Source organism: Panthera uncia, assembly GCF_023721935.1.
Source record: "Panthera uncia isolate 11264 chromosome C1 unlocalized genomic scaffold, Puncia_PCG_1.0 HiC_scaffold_3, whole genome shotgun sequence".
NCBI classification, from domain to species: Eukaryota; Metazoa; Chordata; class Mammalia; order Carnivora; family Felidae; genus Panthera; species Panthera uncia.
In genome coordinates, this window is record NW_026057584.1 from 33,444,520 (window position 1) to 33,464,393 (window position 19,874).

At 39.5% G+C, this 19,874-nt stretch overlaps 1 protein-coding gene and 1 non-coding gene across 2 annotated transcripts in view; both read right to left on the bottom strand.

Moving 5' to 3' along the window:
• KIAA2012 (KIAA2012 ortholog) overlaps window positions 1–19,874 on the bottom strand; it is a 107,578-nt gene that overhangs the window by 14,760 nt on the left and 72,944 nt on the right. Inside the window, exon 15 of the mRNA XM_049615168.1 lies at window positions 13,906–13,978. Coding sequence (XP_049471125.1) covers window positions 13,906–13,978 — 73 coding nt within the window. The remainder of the gene's footprint in view (window positions 1–13,905; window positions 13,979–19,874) is intronic.
• Window positions 15,635–15,741, bottom strand: LOC125911965 (U6 spliceosomal RNA). Its single transcript, XR_007454543.1, has one exon. It is a non-coding gene; the product is annotated as a U6 spliceosomal RNA (small nuclear RNA).

The window sequence follows — 19,874 nt, forward strand, 5'->3', positions numbered from 1 at the left end:
AAAGAAAATGAAAACATTAATTCAAAAAGATATATGCCCTACATTCATTGCAGCCTTATTTACAATAGCCAAATATGGAAACGATCTAAGTGTCCATTGATGGATGAATGGATAAAGAAGATGTGGTATACATACAAAAAAAGCCATAAAAAAGAAGGAAATCCTACCATTTGAAACTACATGGATGGCCCTTGAGGGTATTATGCTAAATGAAATAAGTCAGAGAAAAACAAATACTGCCTGATTTCATTTATATGTGGAATCTAAAAAAAAAAAAAACCTAAACGAACAAACAAAACAAAACTCATAGATACAGGGAACAGATTCGTGGTTGCCAGCAGGGAAGAGGGTTGAGAACTGAGAGAAATAGGTGAAGGGGATCAAGCAGTAAAAACTTATATATATAGGGGCGCTTGGGTGGCTCAGTCATTTGAGCATCAGGACTCCAGATTTTGGCTCAGGTCATGATATGGTTCATGGGTTCAAGCACTGCGTTGAGCTCTACGCGTTGACAGTGTAGAGCCTACTTGGGATTCTCTCTCATTCCCTCTCTCTCTGCCTTCCCCTGCTTGCTCTCTATTTCTGTCTCTCTTTCTCTCAAAATAAATAAACTTAAAAAAACCTTAGATATACAATATAAATAAGTCATGGGGACATAATGTAAAGCATGGTGACTATAGTCAATAATATTTAGCACATTTGAAAGTTGCAAAGAGTAAATCTTAAAAGTTCTCATCACAAGGAAAAAAATTTTTTGTAACTGTATGATGACTGTTGATAACTAGACTTATTGTGATCACTTTGTGGTGTATACAAATATCAAATTATTATGTTGTATACCTGAAACTAATATAATGCTACATATCTATTTTCTCTCAATTTTAAAAATTTTAATTAAAATTAAAAAATGAAAAACAAATGTTACCCTATAAGGAAGGCTTACTCAGGCTACACAGCTATCACTCTTTGCTGGACTCTCTCAAGACCAAACTGGGTAGCTCTTTATTTTTTATTTTGGGGGGGGGGGGCGAGAGAGAGAGAGAGAGAGAGAGAGAGAAAGAGAGAAAGAGAGAGAAGAGAAAGAGAGAGAGAGAGAAAGAGAGAGAGAGAGAGAAAGAGAGAGAGAGAGAGAGAGAGAGAGAGAGAAAGAGAGAAAGAGAGAAAGAGAGAGAGAGAGAGAGAGAGAGAATCCCAAGCAGGCTCCATGCTCAGCATGGAGCTTGACACTGGGCTCAAGCTCATGACCCTGGGATCATGACCTGAGCCTAAATCAAGAGTCAGACACTCAATCGACTGAGCCACCTAGGCACCCCTGGGTAACTCCTTTAAAATGAGAAGAGTCCTCAGACTAAGACTTCATATTGGACTAGGCTGCCTTTTATTTCACTTTAAACAATATTTTTATTATGAAAGATATATTTCATTGCAGAAAATTTGAAAAACAGAAGCACAAGGAAGAAAAAAAAATAATCAACACATAATTATTAGAATGACTAAAATGACTGACTCTACTTAGTATTGACAAAGAGGCAAAGGAACTAGAACTCTCATTTACTGCTAGTTGGAATGTAAGATGGAACAGTGACTTAGGAAAGTAGTTTGGCAGTTTCTTTTTTCTTTTTAATGTTTATTTATTTATTTTGAAAGAGAGTGTGACTGGGGGAGGGGTAAAGAGTTAGAGGGAGAGAGAGAATCCCAAGCAGGTTCTGTACTGCCAGCACAGAGCCTGACATGGGGCTCAATCCCACGAGCCATGAGATCATAACCTGAGCCAAAAATCAGGAGTTGGGCACTTAGCCTACTGAGCCACCAAGGTACCCCAGTTTGCCAGTTTCTTAAAAAATTAAATGTTATATATATATCATCCAACCATTACACTCCTGGGTATCCTACTCACGAGGAATGAGGGGCACCTGGCTGGCTCAGTTGGAAGAGTATGTGACTCTTGATCTCGGGGTTGTGAGTTTGAGCCCCATGATTGGTGTAGAGGTTCCTTAAATAAATAAGCAAACTTAAAAAAAAAAGAGGAATGAAAGCATATGTCCATATAAGGACTTGTACACAAATGTTCATAGCAGCTTTATTGGTGATAGTCAAAAACTTGAAACAGCCCAAATGTTCATCAACAGGTGAATGGATAAGCAAACTGGTGTATACATACAAAGCAATATTACTTAGCAGTAAGTAGAAATGAAGCATTAATACACTCAGCACTATGGATGAATCTCAAAAGAATTACATGGAATGAAAGAAACCAGACCCAAAAAAGGTATATATAGTATGACTTCATTTATAGAAAATTCTAAAAATGCAAACTAATCTATAGTGACAGAAAGCATATCAATGGGGGACACTGGGAGGCTGGGGACAAGGGAGGCTGGAGTTGGAGGAGGCATGAGGAAACGTATGGGAAAGATGAATGTTTTATCTGGACTATAATGATGGTTTCATGGGTATATACATATGTCAAAACTTACCTAGTGGATCTTAAAAGTTCTCATCATAAGAATAAACAATTGTAACTGTGTGTGGTGATGGATGTGAATTGAAGTTACTGTGGTAATCATTTTGCAACATACACATAAATCATGTTGTACACCTTAAACTAATACAATGCTATTTGTCAATTATATCTCAATAAAACTAGGAACCACCCCCAAATCATAGCAATGTTTAGTATTTCAATGAAAGAAAATCTATTGGCTGAATAATTTTATACCTTACCAAATAATTACACATCATTAAAGCCTAAGAAAAAGGAAAGTTGACTGCATTAAAATCTTTACAGGAAAAAAAAAGTATTATTTAACACTTTAAAAAACTTATCTAATCATAAAATTTAAATAAGTGTAATTTATCGTATATCAATTATCCCTCAATAAATCTGCTTAAAAAAAACTTAAGAAAAAATGTTAATACAAATAAAGTGCCTAAACAGTGTTGGCACTTGGTAAAAACAAACAAGAACCAAAACACCTCACCCATGATCACTCTACTCACATACAATTAATGCAAATATTTTGGCGTATACACTTTCATGCATATATAATCTATCTATCCGGGGTGCCTGGGTGGCTCAGTCAGTTGGGCGGCTGACTTTGGCTCAGGTTGTGATCTCACGGTTTGTGGGTTCGAGCTCCGCATTGGGCTCTGCGCTGACAGCTTGGAGCCTGGAGCTGGCTTCAGATTCTTTGTCTCCCTCTCTCTCTGCCCCTCCCCTGCTCACATTCTGTGTCTCTCTCTATCTCAAGAATAAATAAACATTAAAAAAAATTAATCCATCTACATATACACTCATTTTAATAAAATTAAATATATGTATAATTTTAATTTACTTTTATGTTATTAGAATTTCCCATATAAATATTCTTAAAAATTATCATAATAAACAGCATAGCATTTCATTGTACAGATGTACCATACCTTAACCAGACATGTAACTTGTAAAATTCAGATTGTTTCAAAGTTTTTATAATTATAAAGAACTTTGCATAACATTTCATTGAAAGGAATGTTTTGATTATTAAAAGACCTACTCTTTGTTCACATCTATGATTATTAAAGGATATACAGTCTTTAAGGCATAATGTTGACTGCCAGATCATTCCCCCCAAAATTTGTACTGATTTAACACTCTGAGAAAAATGGTCATCTATTTCTTCATTTATTACATGCTTATTAAATATTGACTACATGCTGGGAATTGTGTTAGATGCTGGAAATAGAGTGGGGAGTTGGACAGACACCCCCCTACCTGCCCCTGGTCTCAGGGAGCTTAAATTTTATTGGGGAAGATGGATATTAACACAAAATAAAAACTTTTCAAAAGGTAGACTCTAATGTTCAATCCCTATTTCTCTTTGAGCAGTAGATTCCTGCATGAATTCATTTATTTTTCCTCATTTTTCTTTATGTAAAGGGGTTATAACTTTAAAGAAAGATTGGAAAAGAAAAAATTCACCTGTCATCCTACCATCAATCATCTCCTTAATATGATAGTTAATCCATTTTTCAGCATTCAAAGTTGTCCATGACACCCCCACTCCTTCTCAGCCAGAGCACCTTTGTAGTTTGGGTTTTCTTCTGCCATTCCCAAACTTTAAGGATAGCATCTCACACATCAACCTCCAGAAATAGCAGTGGGGACAAAATTGTTAATGTACAGGGTGGTTGGGGAAACTGGGAAGGTTGATTGGGGTGGTTACTTGGAATTTATTTTGTTTTGGATCATATGTAATGTTACAGAGAGTTGGAGGTGATTTAAGTATCTTCGTGATAAAAGAAATTCTGTGGGAGTTTCATTCCCTAACATGGCTGTAAAAGCTGTTTCACTGGACATTCATGGTTCATTATAGCTGTTTTGAACTCTGGGACAGGGCACCACAGGACCAGCAGAGGGCGCATTTGTATTGACCAAAAGCTGAGTTTCTACATTAGTGTAATTTCACCGTATTGACGAGAATTGAAAATTCTGGGAGGTGGATCATAGAAACGAGCTCCCCTCACTCCCCAATAAAATAATCTGATATTTAGGAAATATTGGGATAAACTAAGCCAGTGCTTTGAATAATAATTTACAACTTTTAACTGCTTTAAAAAAATCTGTAAAATATTTTAAGAATGCAGAGTATAGAAAAAATACTATATATGAGTACCACCTAGCTTTGTGAAATCTTAACATTTTGCCATATCTGATTCACATTTTTTTCTAAAGAAATAAAACATTTCAGATACAGTCCAAGACTTCATTGTATAACATTTGATCTCATTTCTGTCACTCTCTCCCAGTGGTAACCGTTTTCTTAAATTTGGTATTTGTCCATTGAACACACTACTCCAAATGTGGCACCTTCACATATTAAATATTTCAAGCTGAAGGAATTTGAAAAACGGCAGGTGAAGGAAGGATTCTCTGACCACCACCCCTTTCTCCCCCTGAAGCACCCCCTTCTAAGAGCCTCATTTGAGAGGTGCCCACCAGAAGTGCCACCTAGAGGAAAGAGGCATCCTTATCTCTGAAGATGGAGAAACTTCAAGAGGAATCCAAACAAACAGGCCTTGCTCAGTTTCTCCCAAATTATTATCCTTCCTTAGCCCATTCCCTTTAAGTAATATCACATTATCCCACAACTTTCCACTCTTCATCAAACCTCGTATAAAAACACTCAGGCTTGGGGTGCCTGTTGGCTCAGTCTGTGGAACATGCAACTCTTGATCTTGGGGTTGTGAGTTCAAGCCCCATGTTGGGTGTGGAGATAACTTAAAAACTAAAAAATCTTAAAAAAAACAAAACACACACACACACACTCAGGCTTAACCATTTCTTTGGGTCCCCATTTCCTTATGAAGTCTCCTATGTCACATAAAATTTATATTAAATAAATTTGTGTGCTTTTCTCCTCTTAAATCTGTGTCAGTTTAATTTTTTAGGCCCAGCCAGGAGACCCTAAGAGGGTCAAGGAACAGTTTTTCTTTTCCTACAGTGTCCTCAGGCATATGTTTATATCTTTGCCACATATAAATACACTTATAAATAACAGGGGCACCTGGGTAGCTCAGTCAGTTAAATGTCTGACTCTGGGTTTCAGCTCAGGTCAGGATCTCACAGCTTCATGGGTATGCGCCCCATATCAGGTTCTGTGCTGGCAGCTCGGAACCTGCTTGGGATTCTCTCTCTCCCTCCCTCTCTGCCCCTACCCCACTTGTGCTCTCTCTCTCTCAAAATAAATAAAACTTAAAAAACAACATATACTATTTTATACATTAAATCATTATATATTTTACAACTTATTTTGTTTAACATTTTAGTGATTAATTCATGATGATACATGTAGTTTCCATTCATTTATTTTAAGTTATTGACACTATTCCATTGTATAAACATACCACAATTTAGTTATCCATTTTGTTGCCAATGGCTGTTTTGATTATTTCCAACTTTTTGTGATTACAATGCTGTAATGAACCTTCTTGAGTGAGTCACTTTTCATATATAAAAGAGTTTCTCTGAGGTATACATGGGAATAAAATTGTTGAGTTGCAGGGTATGTGTATCTTCAATTTATTGGATATTTCCAAATTGCTCTGAATTTCTAAAACTCTGTATCCTCATCAAAAATGGGTGTTTGCAGACTTTTAAATTTTTGTTAATCTGATATATACCTGAAATGATATCTCTTTTTGTTGTAATTTCAATTTTCCTGATTAGCAGCAAGTTGACTTCTTCACATGACCATTTATTTAGGCTTCCTCATCTGTTAATTGCCTAGTCATATCTCAGCCATTTTCATTGGGGTTGATTATCTTTTCCTTCTCTATTTGCAGCGGTTCTTGCCACATTTTGGATACCAATATTTTATTGGTTTTATGCGCTATAAGATATTGTCTTATAGTCTGTGATTTGTCTTTTTTTTTCTTTTTAAAAGATTTTTAAAAATTATTATTATTTTATGTTATTTTTAAATGTTTATTCATTTTTGAAAGACAAAGAGAGACAGAGCACAAAAGGGGTGGGGCAGAGAGAGAAAGGGGGGGAACACAGAATCTGAAGGAGGTTCCAGGCTCTGAGCTGTCAGCACAGAGTCTGATGTGGGGCTTGAACCCATGAACCGTGAGATCATGACCTGAGCCGAAGTTGGACGCATAACCGACTGAGCCACCCAGGTGCCCCAAAAGATTTTATTATTTTTAAAAAATAATCTCTATACCCAACATGGGGCTCAAACTTACAACCCCAAGAGCAAGAGTTGCTTGCTCTGCCAATTAAGCCAGCCAGGCACCCCTGTGATTTGTCTTTTAACTTTGTTTTTGCTGTCTTGTCAAAAACTTTACATTTTAATATAACCTGATTTGTCAGTAATTTTCTTTATGGCTTATGTTTTGATTCAGGGGTAGGAAATTTTTTCCTTTCTCAAATTCATAAAGATATTCTTCTATATTTCTTCTAAAAAGTTTAAAATTTTTGCTTTTTCAGAAAAAAGCCTGGCTGGTTAAGTCAGAAGAGCATGAGACTCTTGATCTTGGGGTTGTGAGTTCAGGCCCCAAGTTGGGTATAGAGATAACTTAAAAAGAAAATATTAAAAAAAATTTTTTTGCTTTTTCAAGAAACACACCTGATGTGAGATAAAGATTTAAAAATTGGATAACCATTTATCTCAAAGTTATATACTGAGAAATAGCTCATTCTTTACACTTTTGCCATATGTTGTTTCCATATATGGGTGCATTTATTTCTGGATTCTCTATTCTGTCTGTCCCTAAGCCAATATCATATGGCCTTAAAGTGATTTTTGATATTTAATATTTTTGATATTTTAGTATTTGGCCTCTTTGTTTTTCTTCAAAATTCTATTGGTTATTTTTGGCCCCTTTATGAATTTTGGGATCAACTTATCATGTTCCACCAAAACCTGATTGGGGATTTAAAAAAAAATTGTAACTGCATTGAATTTATAGATTAAGTTAGGGAGAATTTTCAACCTTCCTGTTTGTAAACATTACATACAACATTATATAGAATGTTATATTTATTTCAGTCTATTTTTATTTAACAAGATTTTGTAATTTCTTCAAGAAAGTCTCACATATCTTTTTTTACATTTATTTGTAGGATATATGTACCTCTATCTATACAGATATATATTTAAAAATTACATTTATCCTACCTTCCTGTATAAACTGTACCAGTGGATAACTAATAGAAGAGGAAAAGTTGTTTTGGTTTTATTTTTGGTAGAAGTTTTCCAAGTAATAAGTGGAAAAAGAATGATAGAATTTCAGTATCACTATTTTGCAGCTTGTAATGAATGAATGTATCTGAAGCCATGGGCACCATGAAGTGACACGATGTCTCCTGGTGGAAGAGCTCAATGCCCTCCATGAAATGGTCTTCCAAAAGGAAAAACCAAACCTGAATCTGATCAATCTCTAGATCCAAGTACTAACTTACAGGGAGTATAGAAGACAGAGAAGCACGTAAAACTACACCATGAGGAAGCAATCAGCAAAATCTAGATTGTGGGAAACTCTATAGGGCAAGTGACTCAATTTCCTAAAAATAAACTAAGAGAGTTAAGAAAAGAAATGAAAGGGAGCCAATAAATTAAAGGAGACTTGAAGGCCACACCAACCAATCACAAACAAACAAACTCTGAAACAATTATAATAATTGGGAGACAGTTACAGCATTAAAAAAACTGAATATTCAATTATATTAAAGAATAGTTCTAATTTTTAGGTGCAATAGTAGTATTACGGTTATGTCAAAAGTGTCTTTTTTTTTAAGGGTATTTATTTATTTTGAGAGAAAGAGAGTATGAGCAGGGGAGGAGCAGAGAGAGAGGGAGAGAGAGAATCCCAAGCAGGCTCCAAGCAGTGAGCACAGAGCCCCACATGGAGTTCTAACTCATGAACCATGAGATCATGACCTGAGCCGAAATTGAGTCAGACGCTCAACTGACTGAGCTACCCAAGTGCCCCAAAGTGTCTTTTCTTGTTTTTTAGAGATAGATACTCAAGTGTGTATACATAAAATGACATGAGGCTGGAAAATTTGTTTCAAAATAATATGGAAGAGAGGGAGGAAGGAGTCAGGGATGTGGGTGAACAGTATTGGCCAGGATATGGATATGTGGAATTCCTATGCTGATATTTGTGTATGTTTAGGGGTTTTCATAATAACAATTATCTTACAATTGCATTATAAATTGTACTTTATGTTTTGACACTTTCTTTTTTTCCACAATTGATTTTTATGTTTTGATCTATATTTAGTAATCTTGCTGACTTTTTGTCTTTTAATAGCTTGTCTGTAGAGGCCCTTGGATTTTCCATATAATGCTATTGTCTGGGAATAATGACAGTGTCATTTCCTCCTTTCTGTCCTTTTCCTTTTCCTTTCTTTTGGTTTCCCTACTGTGCTACTACAATGCTGAAATAGAAGCAATGACAGAGGGCGTCCTTATCCTAGTTCTTTCTCTAAAGAGGATGCTTTTAAAGTTCTACCATTAAAGTGTGATGCGTACTTCAGATTTTTGATAGACACTCTTTATTAAAATCAGGAAGTCTTCCTCTGTTCCCAGTTTGATAATTTTAAATTATGAATGGGTGGATATCATAAAGTTATTTTTCATTTTGTATCTATTGGGATGACCCTAAGGTTTTTCTCCTTTAACCTCTTGACGTGAATTACATAAACAGACTCTCACATGTTAGACCATCTTTGAATTCCTGGGATAAACCAAATTCAGTCATGGTATATGTATACACACACACACACACACACACACACACACTATATGTATATTTGTATATTTATATAAAATATTACATATTTAAATGTAAGCTTAATGATTTGATTGGCTATATTTTATTTAGGAGTCTTGCATCTTGGATCATAAGTGAGATTGGTCTATAAATTGCCTTTCTTACGTTGTCTTTATCTGTAGGTTCAACTGCTTTTTGGTCTTGATGAATTTGGGTCTCAAGTTAGAAATAAATTTTACTTCCTGGAAGGTGAAGAGAATTTTCAGGATCAAGGGGCAACAGCTGTGTTCTGGGATTTTGGGGACTTCCCCGGGGTTTCCATTTTGGGTTAAGTGGAGTGAGCCAGAAACATTCTTTTTTTTTTTTTTTTTTTTTACATTTTATTTATTTTTGAGAGAGAGATAGAGAGCACAAGTGGGGGAGAGGCACAGAGAGAGGGACACACAGAATCTGAAGCAGGCTCCCGGCTCTGAGCTGTCGGCACAGAGCCTGACATGGGGCTTGAACCCACAAACCATGAGATCATGACCTGAGCCGAAGTCGACGCTCAACTGACTGAGCCACCCAGGCGCCCTGATCTAGAAACATTCTTAAGGATGTACAACTGCTTGCCATGGAGGAGGACTTTGAAATACTTTTCAGAAGGAAAGATAGAGCAATAACAGAGTGTGGAGGTCATCTAGGCTGCTAGGAACTAGCAGATAATTCTGAACCCAGTACTGGCAGTGTGCAGTGACTGTGTAGGCTTCATATAGAGCAAATCGGGGAGCAAGGGGTCTTGACTGACCTCAGGTGGCAGCCCTGTACAGGGGTGCCACTTTCCAGGTTGTAGATTCTGGGGCAGGGGCACTGTCTCAACTTCTGGGCACACACTTCTGATCTATTTTTCCCACAGCTTTAAGGGAAATTTTTTGCAACACTGGCTACTCCTTAGTTCATTGCACAAGTTGGGCAGTCATTATATTTGCTCCTTCTGGAGCTGTTTATTCCTGGAGCCAGGAACTGCCCCTGAGGAAAGGCCTTCAAACCTCCCTACAGCTAAGTGGACCAATGGGATTTATGCTCCTACAAGGCAGCTGTGGGCCCAACACTGATGTTTTCTCTCCTGTCCTCAGGATGAGGAGATGCTGAGCCAGCTTTAAGATGTAGAGAAGGGTAATGGCAAAGGGGATGGCAGAGAGAAGGAACCCGGGGGAGGGCTGTCCTACCTCTTGTCTGCCAGCTTGGACTTTTCCGAGAGAGAGAAATAAACCTTCCATCTTATTTGAAGTCACTTTATCTTGGTCTTTGTTAGAACAGTTGCATCAATATCCTAAGTACTGCATACCCATCTCTTCAATAAAGCAATAATGCTCCGGGCCTATTTTCCCCTAGTAGAATAGAAATGGCTCACTGGTTTCTAAGGGTTTCTGTAAGACCTGCCTTTTGTCTTTTCCCCCCATTGTTTCAGGCTACTCATTAGGGACCCCCTGTATCTCATGCAGGCCTCCTCAAATCTCTCACTCTTTCTAAGAGTATCTCAAATTCTGCCACATTGTAAGGGGTTACATCACTATTGCACATAGCCTTTCACAGAAGGCAGAGGCTGGCAAGGCTGCTTTGTTCAGACTGGGTCTGCTGTCCACATGTGGACTTAAGTAAAAGAAGGACTTACACAAAGGACTCAACCAGTCTTGCCAAGTTCAAGCCCCCATCATTGAGATTGACCTAGAAAGTAATCATCATGTTATCAACTTAGAACAAGTCTCTCCTGACAAGGAGACAAGACTTACGGCTACTAAATTAAGGTTTTTAAGAAATAGACTGATAGCTAACCCATAGTGAGCACTTCCTCTGTGCTAGGCACTCTCATAAGCACATTACATGTATTAACTCCTTTATCTCACAGCCATCTCATGAGGTAAGTAGTATTGGCACCTCCGTTTTACAGATGACTTCAACCCAGATCTAGTTAGAAACTCTAGGGGCAGGACCCCAAATTTATTTTAACCAGACTTTCAGGGGGTTCTGATGCACACTGAAGTTTGAGAACAACTGGCCTAGGAAATAAACAAGACTTGAAATTTTATTCTTTTTTTGGACTGAGGGGTTGGGGAAAAGAGGTGGAAAGGAAAGTTTTGTATTTAACATGAGCAATTTTCCAAACCCGATTTGATTTGGAGGTTGCCAATTTGATTTGTCTGGTGAAAACTTGCATGCAGTAATTTCACCAAGTGTAAGATGCAAGGTATTCTTGGTAGATATGGCACTGGCTCACTGCTCATAATTTAAACATGAAGATCACTACTTAATTTAGAGTAGTAGAGAATAAAATCTTGGCAATTAGATGTAAGGCCTATATGGGGAAAATCGATCCTTAAATAGTTAAAAAAAAAAATTCCTTGGCAAGCTCTCTTTTCTTCCTACAAAGATTTGAAATCTTTTTTTAAACATTAGCATTTATCATTCAGGGCAGGCAAATGCCTTCTTTAATTTTCTGCAGTGATATTTCACTGCATTAAAGACTGTCTGGATAACCTTTGTGGAACTCAGCCGAAGCCTGTTCCTCTGTCATGAGAAAGGAAAACTGTTTTGACTGACGTGGTCATTGCTTAGATTTGGCCATGTTCTGCACTGCCTAAAACCCCCATTGCACTTGGAGCCTTGTCAGTGTTCACATTCTGCATATGTGACTTATGATATGGAAGGTCTGAAGACTGGAGCATTGTTTCCCTGGTTACTGTCACTCAGCTTTGAAAATGGAGGGGGCAGGAGACTTATTTCAGCAAGAACTCTGCTTAAAAGCTTGACCAAACCCAGAGATTGGGCTACCATAATATTTTATTGTCTGAAAATCTTTTATTTTATTATTCTATTTTTGAGACGGAAAGGGCACAAGTGAGCCAGGGGCAGCAAGAGAGAGAGGGGGAGAGGGAGTGAGGCAGGGCTCACCTGAAGCAGGGCTCTTGCTCACCCGAAGCAGGGCTCAAACTCATGAACCTAAGCTGAAGATCATGACCTGAGCTGAAGTCAGATACTTAACCAACTGGGCCACCCACATACCCAGCAGTGAAATCTTTTTAAATGAGTATAAAATTATTTTTGTTTAGAATATCAAATGAAAGAAACAGTAAAATATGTAAACAGAAAAATATCAAATTTAAGGTGAAATTCCAAATCCATGACTTTGCACTTTTATTTCTAGTGAGCTCTCATGGTCTCCTCATCTCATGGGGTCTAGAGGAGATAGGAAGAGTCATGGTGTCATTTCAAGGCTGGAAAACTGTGACCCTGAGAGGGTAGACATTTAATCATTATGATATCCAAGTCAAGAATAATACAGTATTAGGGTACCTGGGTGGCTCGGTTGGTTAAGTGGTTGACTCTTGATTTCAGCTTAGGTCATGATCTCAGATTCGTGAGCTCAAGCCCCACATTGAGCTCTCTACTGACAGTGCAGAGCCTGCTTGGGAGTCTCTCTCTCTCCCCCTCTCTCTGCCCCTTTCTGACTGTTTTTCTCTCTCAAAATAAATAAATAAACTTAAAAAAATAATAATACAGTATTTGTTAAAGTGTTACTGTATATGAATTATTTCATTTATTTCTCATGCAACCTTAGGAGGGGAATACTGTTTTCAGCCTCAGTTAAGGACACTGAGGCACAGAGGGGTTAAGGCAGTAGTCCAACTGCAGCGCCCACTTTCTCCACTCAGCTGAACAGAGCTGCTGTTGCTAGCCTATATAGAGCACCTTATGTGAATTCAAGAAAGCCACCCCAGTAGAAGGGCCGGTAGAAGGGGGAAAGGAGCCCCCTCTGCATGGATACCCCCAGTCCTGGGGTGCATGGCTTAGGGGGCAGAGCACAGGCCCCTATTTGCTCTCTCTGCTGGATGCCTTTGTACAGCAAACAATAAGCAATTCTTTCTGGCTGGCACTGCATCCACTCCTTGAGAACACAAGTGTCTCTCACCTAACTATTTCCATTCCTGCAAGATGCAGTGAGGATAAAGAACAGTTCTGGTACCTGGGCCTACCCAACTGCAGTATCACACAGCATGCACAGGTACCCCCAGGGAAGAGATTAGAGTCTAGCTCAGGGTCTGGGAATATGAACTATGCCAAAAAGCCCAGTTCTGGGCCCAATGTTTCCTAGAATCATCATTATTAAATGCAGCATGATTTTTGGAGGAAGCCACACTCAAACAGCCTGACCACCCAGGGTGGTGGGCAGCAGGGTCTGTGTCTCTAAAGATACTGCCCCCCACCATCGTTGGAATATTAACCCTCTAGCCAGGGAGCCTCAGCTCCTGCACCTGCATATCCACGCCCCTGTGGGCAGGAGGAACAGAAAAGTGGAAGTGCCTATGTGACCTTTTTGTGATACCCCAGAGTCTCCACTCTCTTCCATCAATCTGTGGCCTCTGGCAGGAAAGAAACCTTTCAGTAAGTCCAAAAATATAAAAGCATGTTATCGTCATCAGTTGGTTTGTGATGCATTAAGTAAGAACAATCAGAGTCTGAACTCAGCACATTGGTCTGTTTTCTGACTTCCAGGCTGAGAGGAAATGGAAGGGTCATTCCCCATTAACATCTTTGAACCAATGCAAACCTCATCAGATGATTGTTGTGATAAGATTTAAAACCCAACCTGGCTGTCTCTACCTTGGGTGTCTTGATGATTTTCTCTGAGGGGTCCTCCTGGTTCTTCATGATAGTCCATTTCATCTCCATTTTCCTATTAGGTTAATACACAATAAAAAAAAGTACATAAGACAAAATAAAGGCAAACACTCCTATTGTCTATGCCCTTTGGAAATCCAGTTCTTCTCCTTCTTTGTCAACTTATTTTAACTTCAGTGTCCAAGAAGTCTAGTACCAGTGTGAACAGCCCTAAAGAGCCAGGTGGGCTTAGTTGCACTGTTGAGCATTATGGAGGTCTTAGTTGTATTTCTCTTGTGGGAGGCTTGTCCCATCCACATGTACAGTGTTCCATGCCTGGCGTTAACTGGGGGGAGGGGGTGGGGAGAAGAATGCCACAGGCACAGACCAACTGGAGAAGGAAGCAAGGTACCTCCAGGGACTTGATGGATGACTGATGTGATGAGAGCAGAGGCAGAAAGAATAGGAAGGGTGGGTTGAATCAGACTCCCAAGGACTTGAAGGCAGATTAAGGGCTTTGGTCTTATCTCGAACAAATGGAAAGGACTGAAGGTGTAAGGCAAGGAAGCAAAAGGGTCAGATTGGCCTTTTGTGGAGTTTCCAAGGTTGCCACGGATTAGGTTTCTTATCACATTGAATCCCCTCTTCCTTCTTTCTCTCAGTCATACAAATTGCTTGCAATCCACCATCTAGAAATTTCCATAATAGTGGTTCACAACCCTGGCTATGAGTTAGAATTATTTAAAAGGTATGATATCTAATATTTACCCCCAAACAATAAAATCAGACTTTCTGGAACTAGTGTATTTAAAAATTTTTTTTTTAACATTTATTTTTGAGAGACAGAGAGAGACAGAACATGAGCAGGGAAGGGGCAGAGAGAGAGGGAGACAGAATCTGAAGCAGGCTCCAGGCTCTGAGCTGTCAGCACAGAGCCTGGCACAGGGCTTGACCCCATGAATTGTGAGATGATGACCTGAGCTGAAGTCGGACACTCAACTGACTGAGCCACCCAGGCGCCCCTGGAACTAGGGCATTTTTAAAGTTTCTTGGGTGATTCCAACATGTAGCCAGGATTGAGAGTCACTGATCTCCTCTAGAGATTAGAAGAGAAACTCGTTGGTAGCCAAAGTGATGTGACAGGTAGAGTCAAAGACTTAAGTAAAGCCACATGTATCTGATGAAGTCAGCTCTTGGTCTTTGTCACGTGGATCTCTGCTGAATCCCTAGCTTCATTTCAGCTACAAAGAAGGAATTGGATATGGAGAGCCCTGGAAGTTTCTCCTAGGACTAAAGTTCCTCTACCTTTAGTGACAATCAGTTTTTCCACTTAATTATCAAATACCCAAGCTGCTCTGGAAAGAGACAATTAATCTAATTTGTTTGACATTCTCTTCTCACCCTATAGCTTTTTACCCTGTGTATTTTTCACTTGTTAGCTTACTGTTTGTAGCCAATGAGATTCTGACATAAAAGAGCTAGAGCAGGTAAGTGATTTTCTTTCTTTCTCTTCCTTCCTTCCTTCCTTTTTTGCTTTTATTATGATAAGTTTCTAAAAAATTTTTTTTAAGTTTATTTTTTTTCGTAATTTCTATACTCAACATGGGGCTCAAACTCACGACTCTGAGATCAAGAGTCTCATGCTCTTCCAACTGAGCCAGCCGGGCTCCCCTTAAGTTTTTATTTTAATTCCAGTTAGTCAACATAGTGTTATATTAGTTTCAGGTATACAAGAAAATATTGAATGCTCAGGAATGTGCATAGCATCCTCATGCAGGGGCCACACTAATCTTCTCTGTATTGCTCCAATTTTAGTATATGTGCTGCTAAAGTGAGCAAAGTAATTTTCTTTCTTTTGTTATTTCTCATTTTGGAGACAAACAGGATTTGGCCTTGGTGCAGTAAAGAAAAAAAAAATCATCCCTAAATAAATGGAAAGGTTTTTGAAAAATTACAGCAGGAAAACCCACCTCAGTCATAGTAAACTGCTAAGTTATAAGAGTAGAAAAAAGATAAACGGAAAGACATGCCCTATTTATCTAACAGGAAACTGGATTAAAAGGGAGAAACAAGCTTGCTCCTTTGGAAGAATTTCAAAGGCAAGAAGGATAAACCTTCAGTCTTAATATGTAGCTATGAGCCTTCAGGGGCAAGAAATATTCTTCTCATTTTACAGATGGGGAGATGGAGGCAGAGAGAGTCAGGGACTTTGAGAGAATCTTCTGGCACATCCCTATTAGAAAAAGAAATAGTCTTTTTAATTTTTTTTATTTAAAAATTGTTTTTTTCTGAAGCAGGCTCCAGGCTCTGAGCTGTCAGCACAAAGCCCGACGCGGGGCTCGAACTCACACACCGTGAGATCATGACCTGAGCCGAAGTTGTACGCTTAACCGATAGCCACCCAGGTGCCCCAAGAAGTAGTCTTAATTTGAAATTCTGTCTGTTGCTTAGAAAACTATAAAAAAAAAAAACTGTCATGTTTTAGATATATGAACACACATGAGAAAGGACTTATACCTAAGGTTATTCACTGCAACAGACTGAAACCACCTAAAAGTCCTACCAATTGAGGACTAGTCAAATACATTATGGTAATTCATACAATGGAATACTACACAACTGTTAAAAACAATCTCTTTACAGGGGTGCCTGGGTGGCTCAGTTAGTTAAGCACCAACTCTTGATCCCAACCCAGTACTTGATCTCAGGCTCATGAGTTTGAGCCCCCATGCTGGGTGTGAAGCCCACTTAAATACACACACACACACACACAACACCTAAAACTAAACAAAATGCAACCTGTCATTTTTTCCCTAAATGTTTATTCATTTTTGAGAGAGAGAGAAAGAGAGCACGTGCGCATGCCCATGTGAGCGGGGGAGGGGCAATGGGGACAGAAGATCTGAAGTGGGTTCTGTGCTGACAGAAGCCAGCCTGATGTGGGGCTCATGAACCATGACATAGATCATGACCTGAGCTGAAGTCAAACACCCAATCGACTGACACACCCAGGTGCCCCTGTCATTTTTTTTTAAGTTTATTTATTTTGAGAGAGAGAGAGAGAGAGAGACAGCACAGGGTGAGGTGGGGGTAGTGGTAGAGAGAGAGGGAAAGAGAGAATCCCAAGCAGGCTTCGCACTGAGCGTACAGCTGGACGCGGGGCTCCATTTCAGGAGCCGTGAGATCGTGACCTCATCTGGAAGAGTTGGATGCTTCCCGGACTGAGCCACCCAGGCACCCCACAATCTGTCATTTTTAATATGAGTTACAAGTGCAATGACTAAACTGAATGATTGAAACATTGAAACAAGTGTAATGACACTTGGTGAGTGTGCCAAAGAAGCTGAAGGACGGAAAATTCAATCCTAGCTCAGTTATTCTGGCCAAGTCATTTGCTCTTCATCTGTTCCTTCAGCCCATGAACATTTATTGAGTGTCTGTTGTGTGCAAGGTCATGTGCTAGGCACTGGGGGCACCAGGATGAAAGATCTATTCGCAAGCAGCTTGCTGGCTTGTGGAGAAATGACATAAAACCTCAGCATTACAATGCTGGGTGATAAATGTTGTGACAGATTATGACAGGTTTCTGCCGGACCTCACAGAAGGTGAAGCTAAATTAGTCTGGGGAATGTTTGTTTACCAGGGGACATGGTGCTAAGTCTTGCAGAGAAAGGGAGGTAGGGCAGTTCCTGGCAGAGGAAGAGGCATGTGCTGGTCAGGGGGCAGTTTGGGGTGGCTGCAGTGCACGGACAGTGTGAATTAGACAGGGGCCAGGTTTTGCCGGTTGCAGTATGGAGTTAAAAAAAATTGATTTGTTATATTTTCCTATTTATAAAAGAAATACATCTTTGATGCCAGGATCTAACCAGAAGGCCAATGGGGACATGGTAAGGAATTTCAAGCAAACCGGTGATATGACTGAGCTGTATTTAGAAAGAGCACTGGCAGCAGTATGGTATTATAGGGCTGTGGGTGGGTGGGGATAGTAACAAACACTTTGTAAACACAAACTGCAGCACTGAAACCAGACATGAGACACAGCTGCCTGAGTGGCTGGGGTGCAGGTCCTGGAGTCGGACTGCCTGCCCTGGAAGCCCTGACTCCTACACATCATGACTTACAGATCATGCAAGTTACTTAAACCCTGAGCCTCAATTGCTTCAACTGACAGGGGCTCGGCCAGGTGACCTGAAGTTCTCATCTCTCCTTGGAGAATCTTCCTCTGGTCTTGCCCACTACCCTCATGCACAGCACCCCGTCTGAGCATGGTACTTCTAGGCTCACAGCAGGCTTTCATGAGGAGCTGCCAGGGGACTGGAGGAGCATGGGATGCTGGAGTCAGAGGTGGGGGTCCTGTGGGCCAGGAGCCAGCCGCATGACCTATCACTGAAACTCACTCTCTCCACCTTTGAAATGGAGTAATAATAAATACATACAGAGTTCTTAAAAGGCCTGTTTAGGAAAATACGTTTAGAAAGTCTGTGTAACATACCACAATACATACATCTAAATGACCTCCTTAATAATGGAAGAAAATCAGTATCTCCTTTAAGAGTTTTAACTTCAAGGCAGTACAACTTTTCTTATGCATTAAAAGATCCCACATGGGGGCGCCTGGGTGCCTCAGTTAGTTAAATGTCTAACTTCAGCTCAGGTTACGATCTCGATCTCGTCTTGTGGGTTTGAGGCCAACGTCAGGCTCTGTGCTGACAGTTCAGGGCCCGGAGCCTGCTTTGGATTCTATGTCTCCCTCTTTCTCTGCCCCTCCCCCACTCATGCTCTGTCTCTTTCTCTCATAAACCAATAAACATTTAAAGAAAAAAATTTAGGGGCACCTGGGTGGCTCAGTCGGTTAAGCGGCCGACTTCGGCTCAGGTCATGATCTCGCGGTCCGTTCGAGCCCCGCGTCGGGCTCTGTGCTGACAGCTCAGAGCCTGGAGCCTGTTTCAGATTCTGTGTCTCCCTCTCTCTGACCCTCCCCGTTCATGCTCTGTCTCTTTCTGTCTCAAAAATAAATAGACGTTAAAAAAAATTTTTTTTTAAATAAAGAAAAAAAATTAAAAAAAAGACCCCACACATTTTCTTTAATAAAGAAAACCAATTTATGAAAATCATAAGGTATCTTGTGTTAAGATTAAAATATATTATTAAATCTCTGTTCCTCTCCTAGGTTCTGAAGCCAAAACAAAGATGTATAATTAAATTTTCATAAGAATGTAGTAGATAGACCTCATCAACATCACGTATTGTGGGTTTTATGGCTTTGAATCCCAGTTGTCTCTGCTGGCAGCCATGTCACTGATTATTGTCTCATTTTACCAGTCCCCAATTTCCTCATCTGTACAGCTGGAATCTATACACTCACCAGGAAAGGGGTAGGAAAATTAAATAAATTTCCAATATGTGAGGGCCCTGGTCCTAAGCAGGAGTCAATGAATGTTTATTCATTTCTCCTTTATGAGTTGAATCTCTTGTAGGTGTGAACATTCTTTCAAAATTATTGTTTCATGTGACCCTTGCCTCACCATTGAGAGATGGGTATGGTGGTCCCAGTATTATGATTTCCATTTTACTAAAAAGGAAGCACAGTCACAGAAATGACTGTCACTCATTTGGCGTCTGCAGTGAGGCTTTGTGGCAGATGGTTGAAAACATGGGCTCTGGAGATGGGCTGTCTTTATCTTGTTCCTGTCATTTACCAACTGTATGACATTTGGGAAGTTACTTAACCTCTCAATGCCTTAGTTTTCTTACCTGTAAAATGGGATAATGTTACTTATTTCCTAGATTCGTTTTGTGAATTAAATGAGTTCTTGCATGTAAAACTTAGAACAGAGTCTGGCACAGAGAAAGTGCTCAGTAATGTTAGCAATTATGATTATTTGCATCTCTTTCCATTTCCCTTTTCAGCCTCGATATTTTTATCTCCCACCCTTATCCCCTGAAATGTGCAATGCTTCCTACAGGCACCA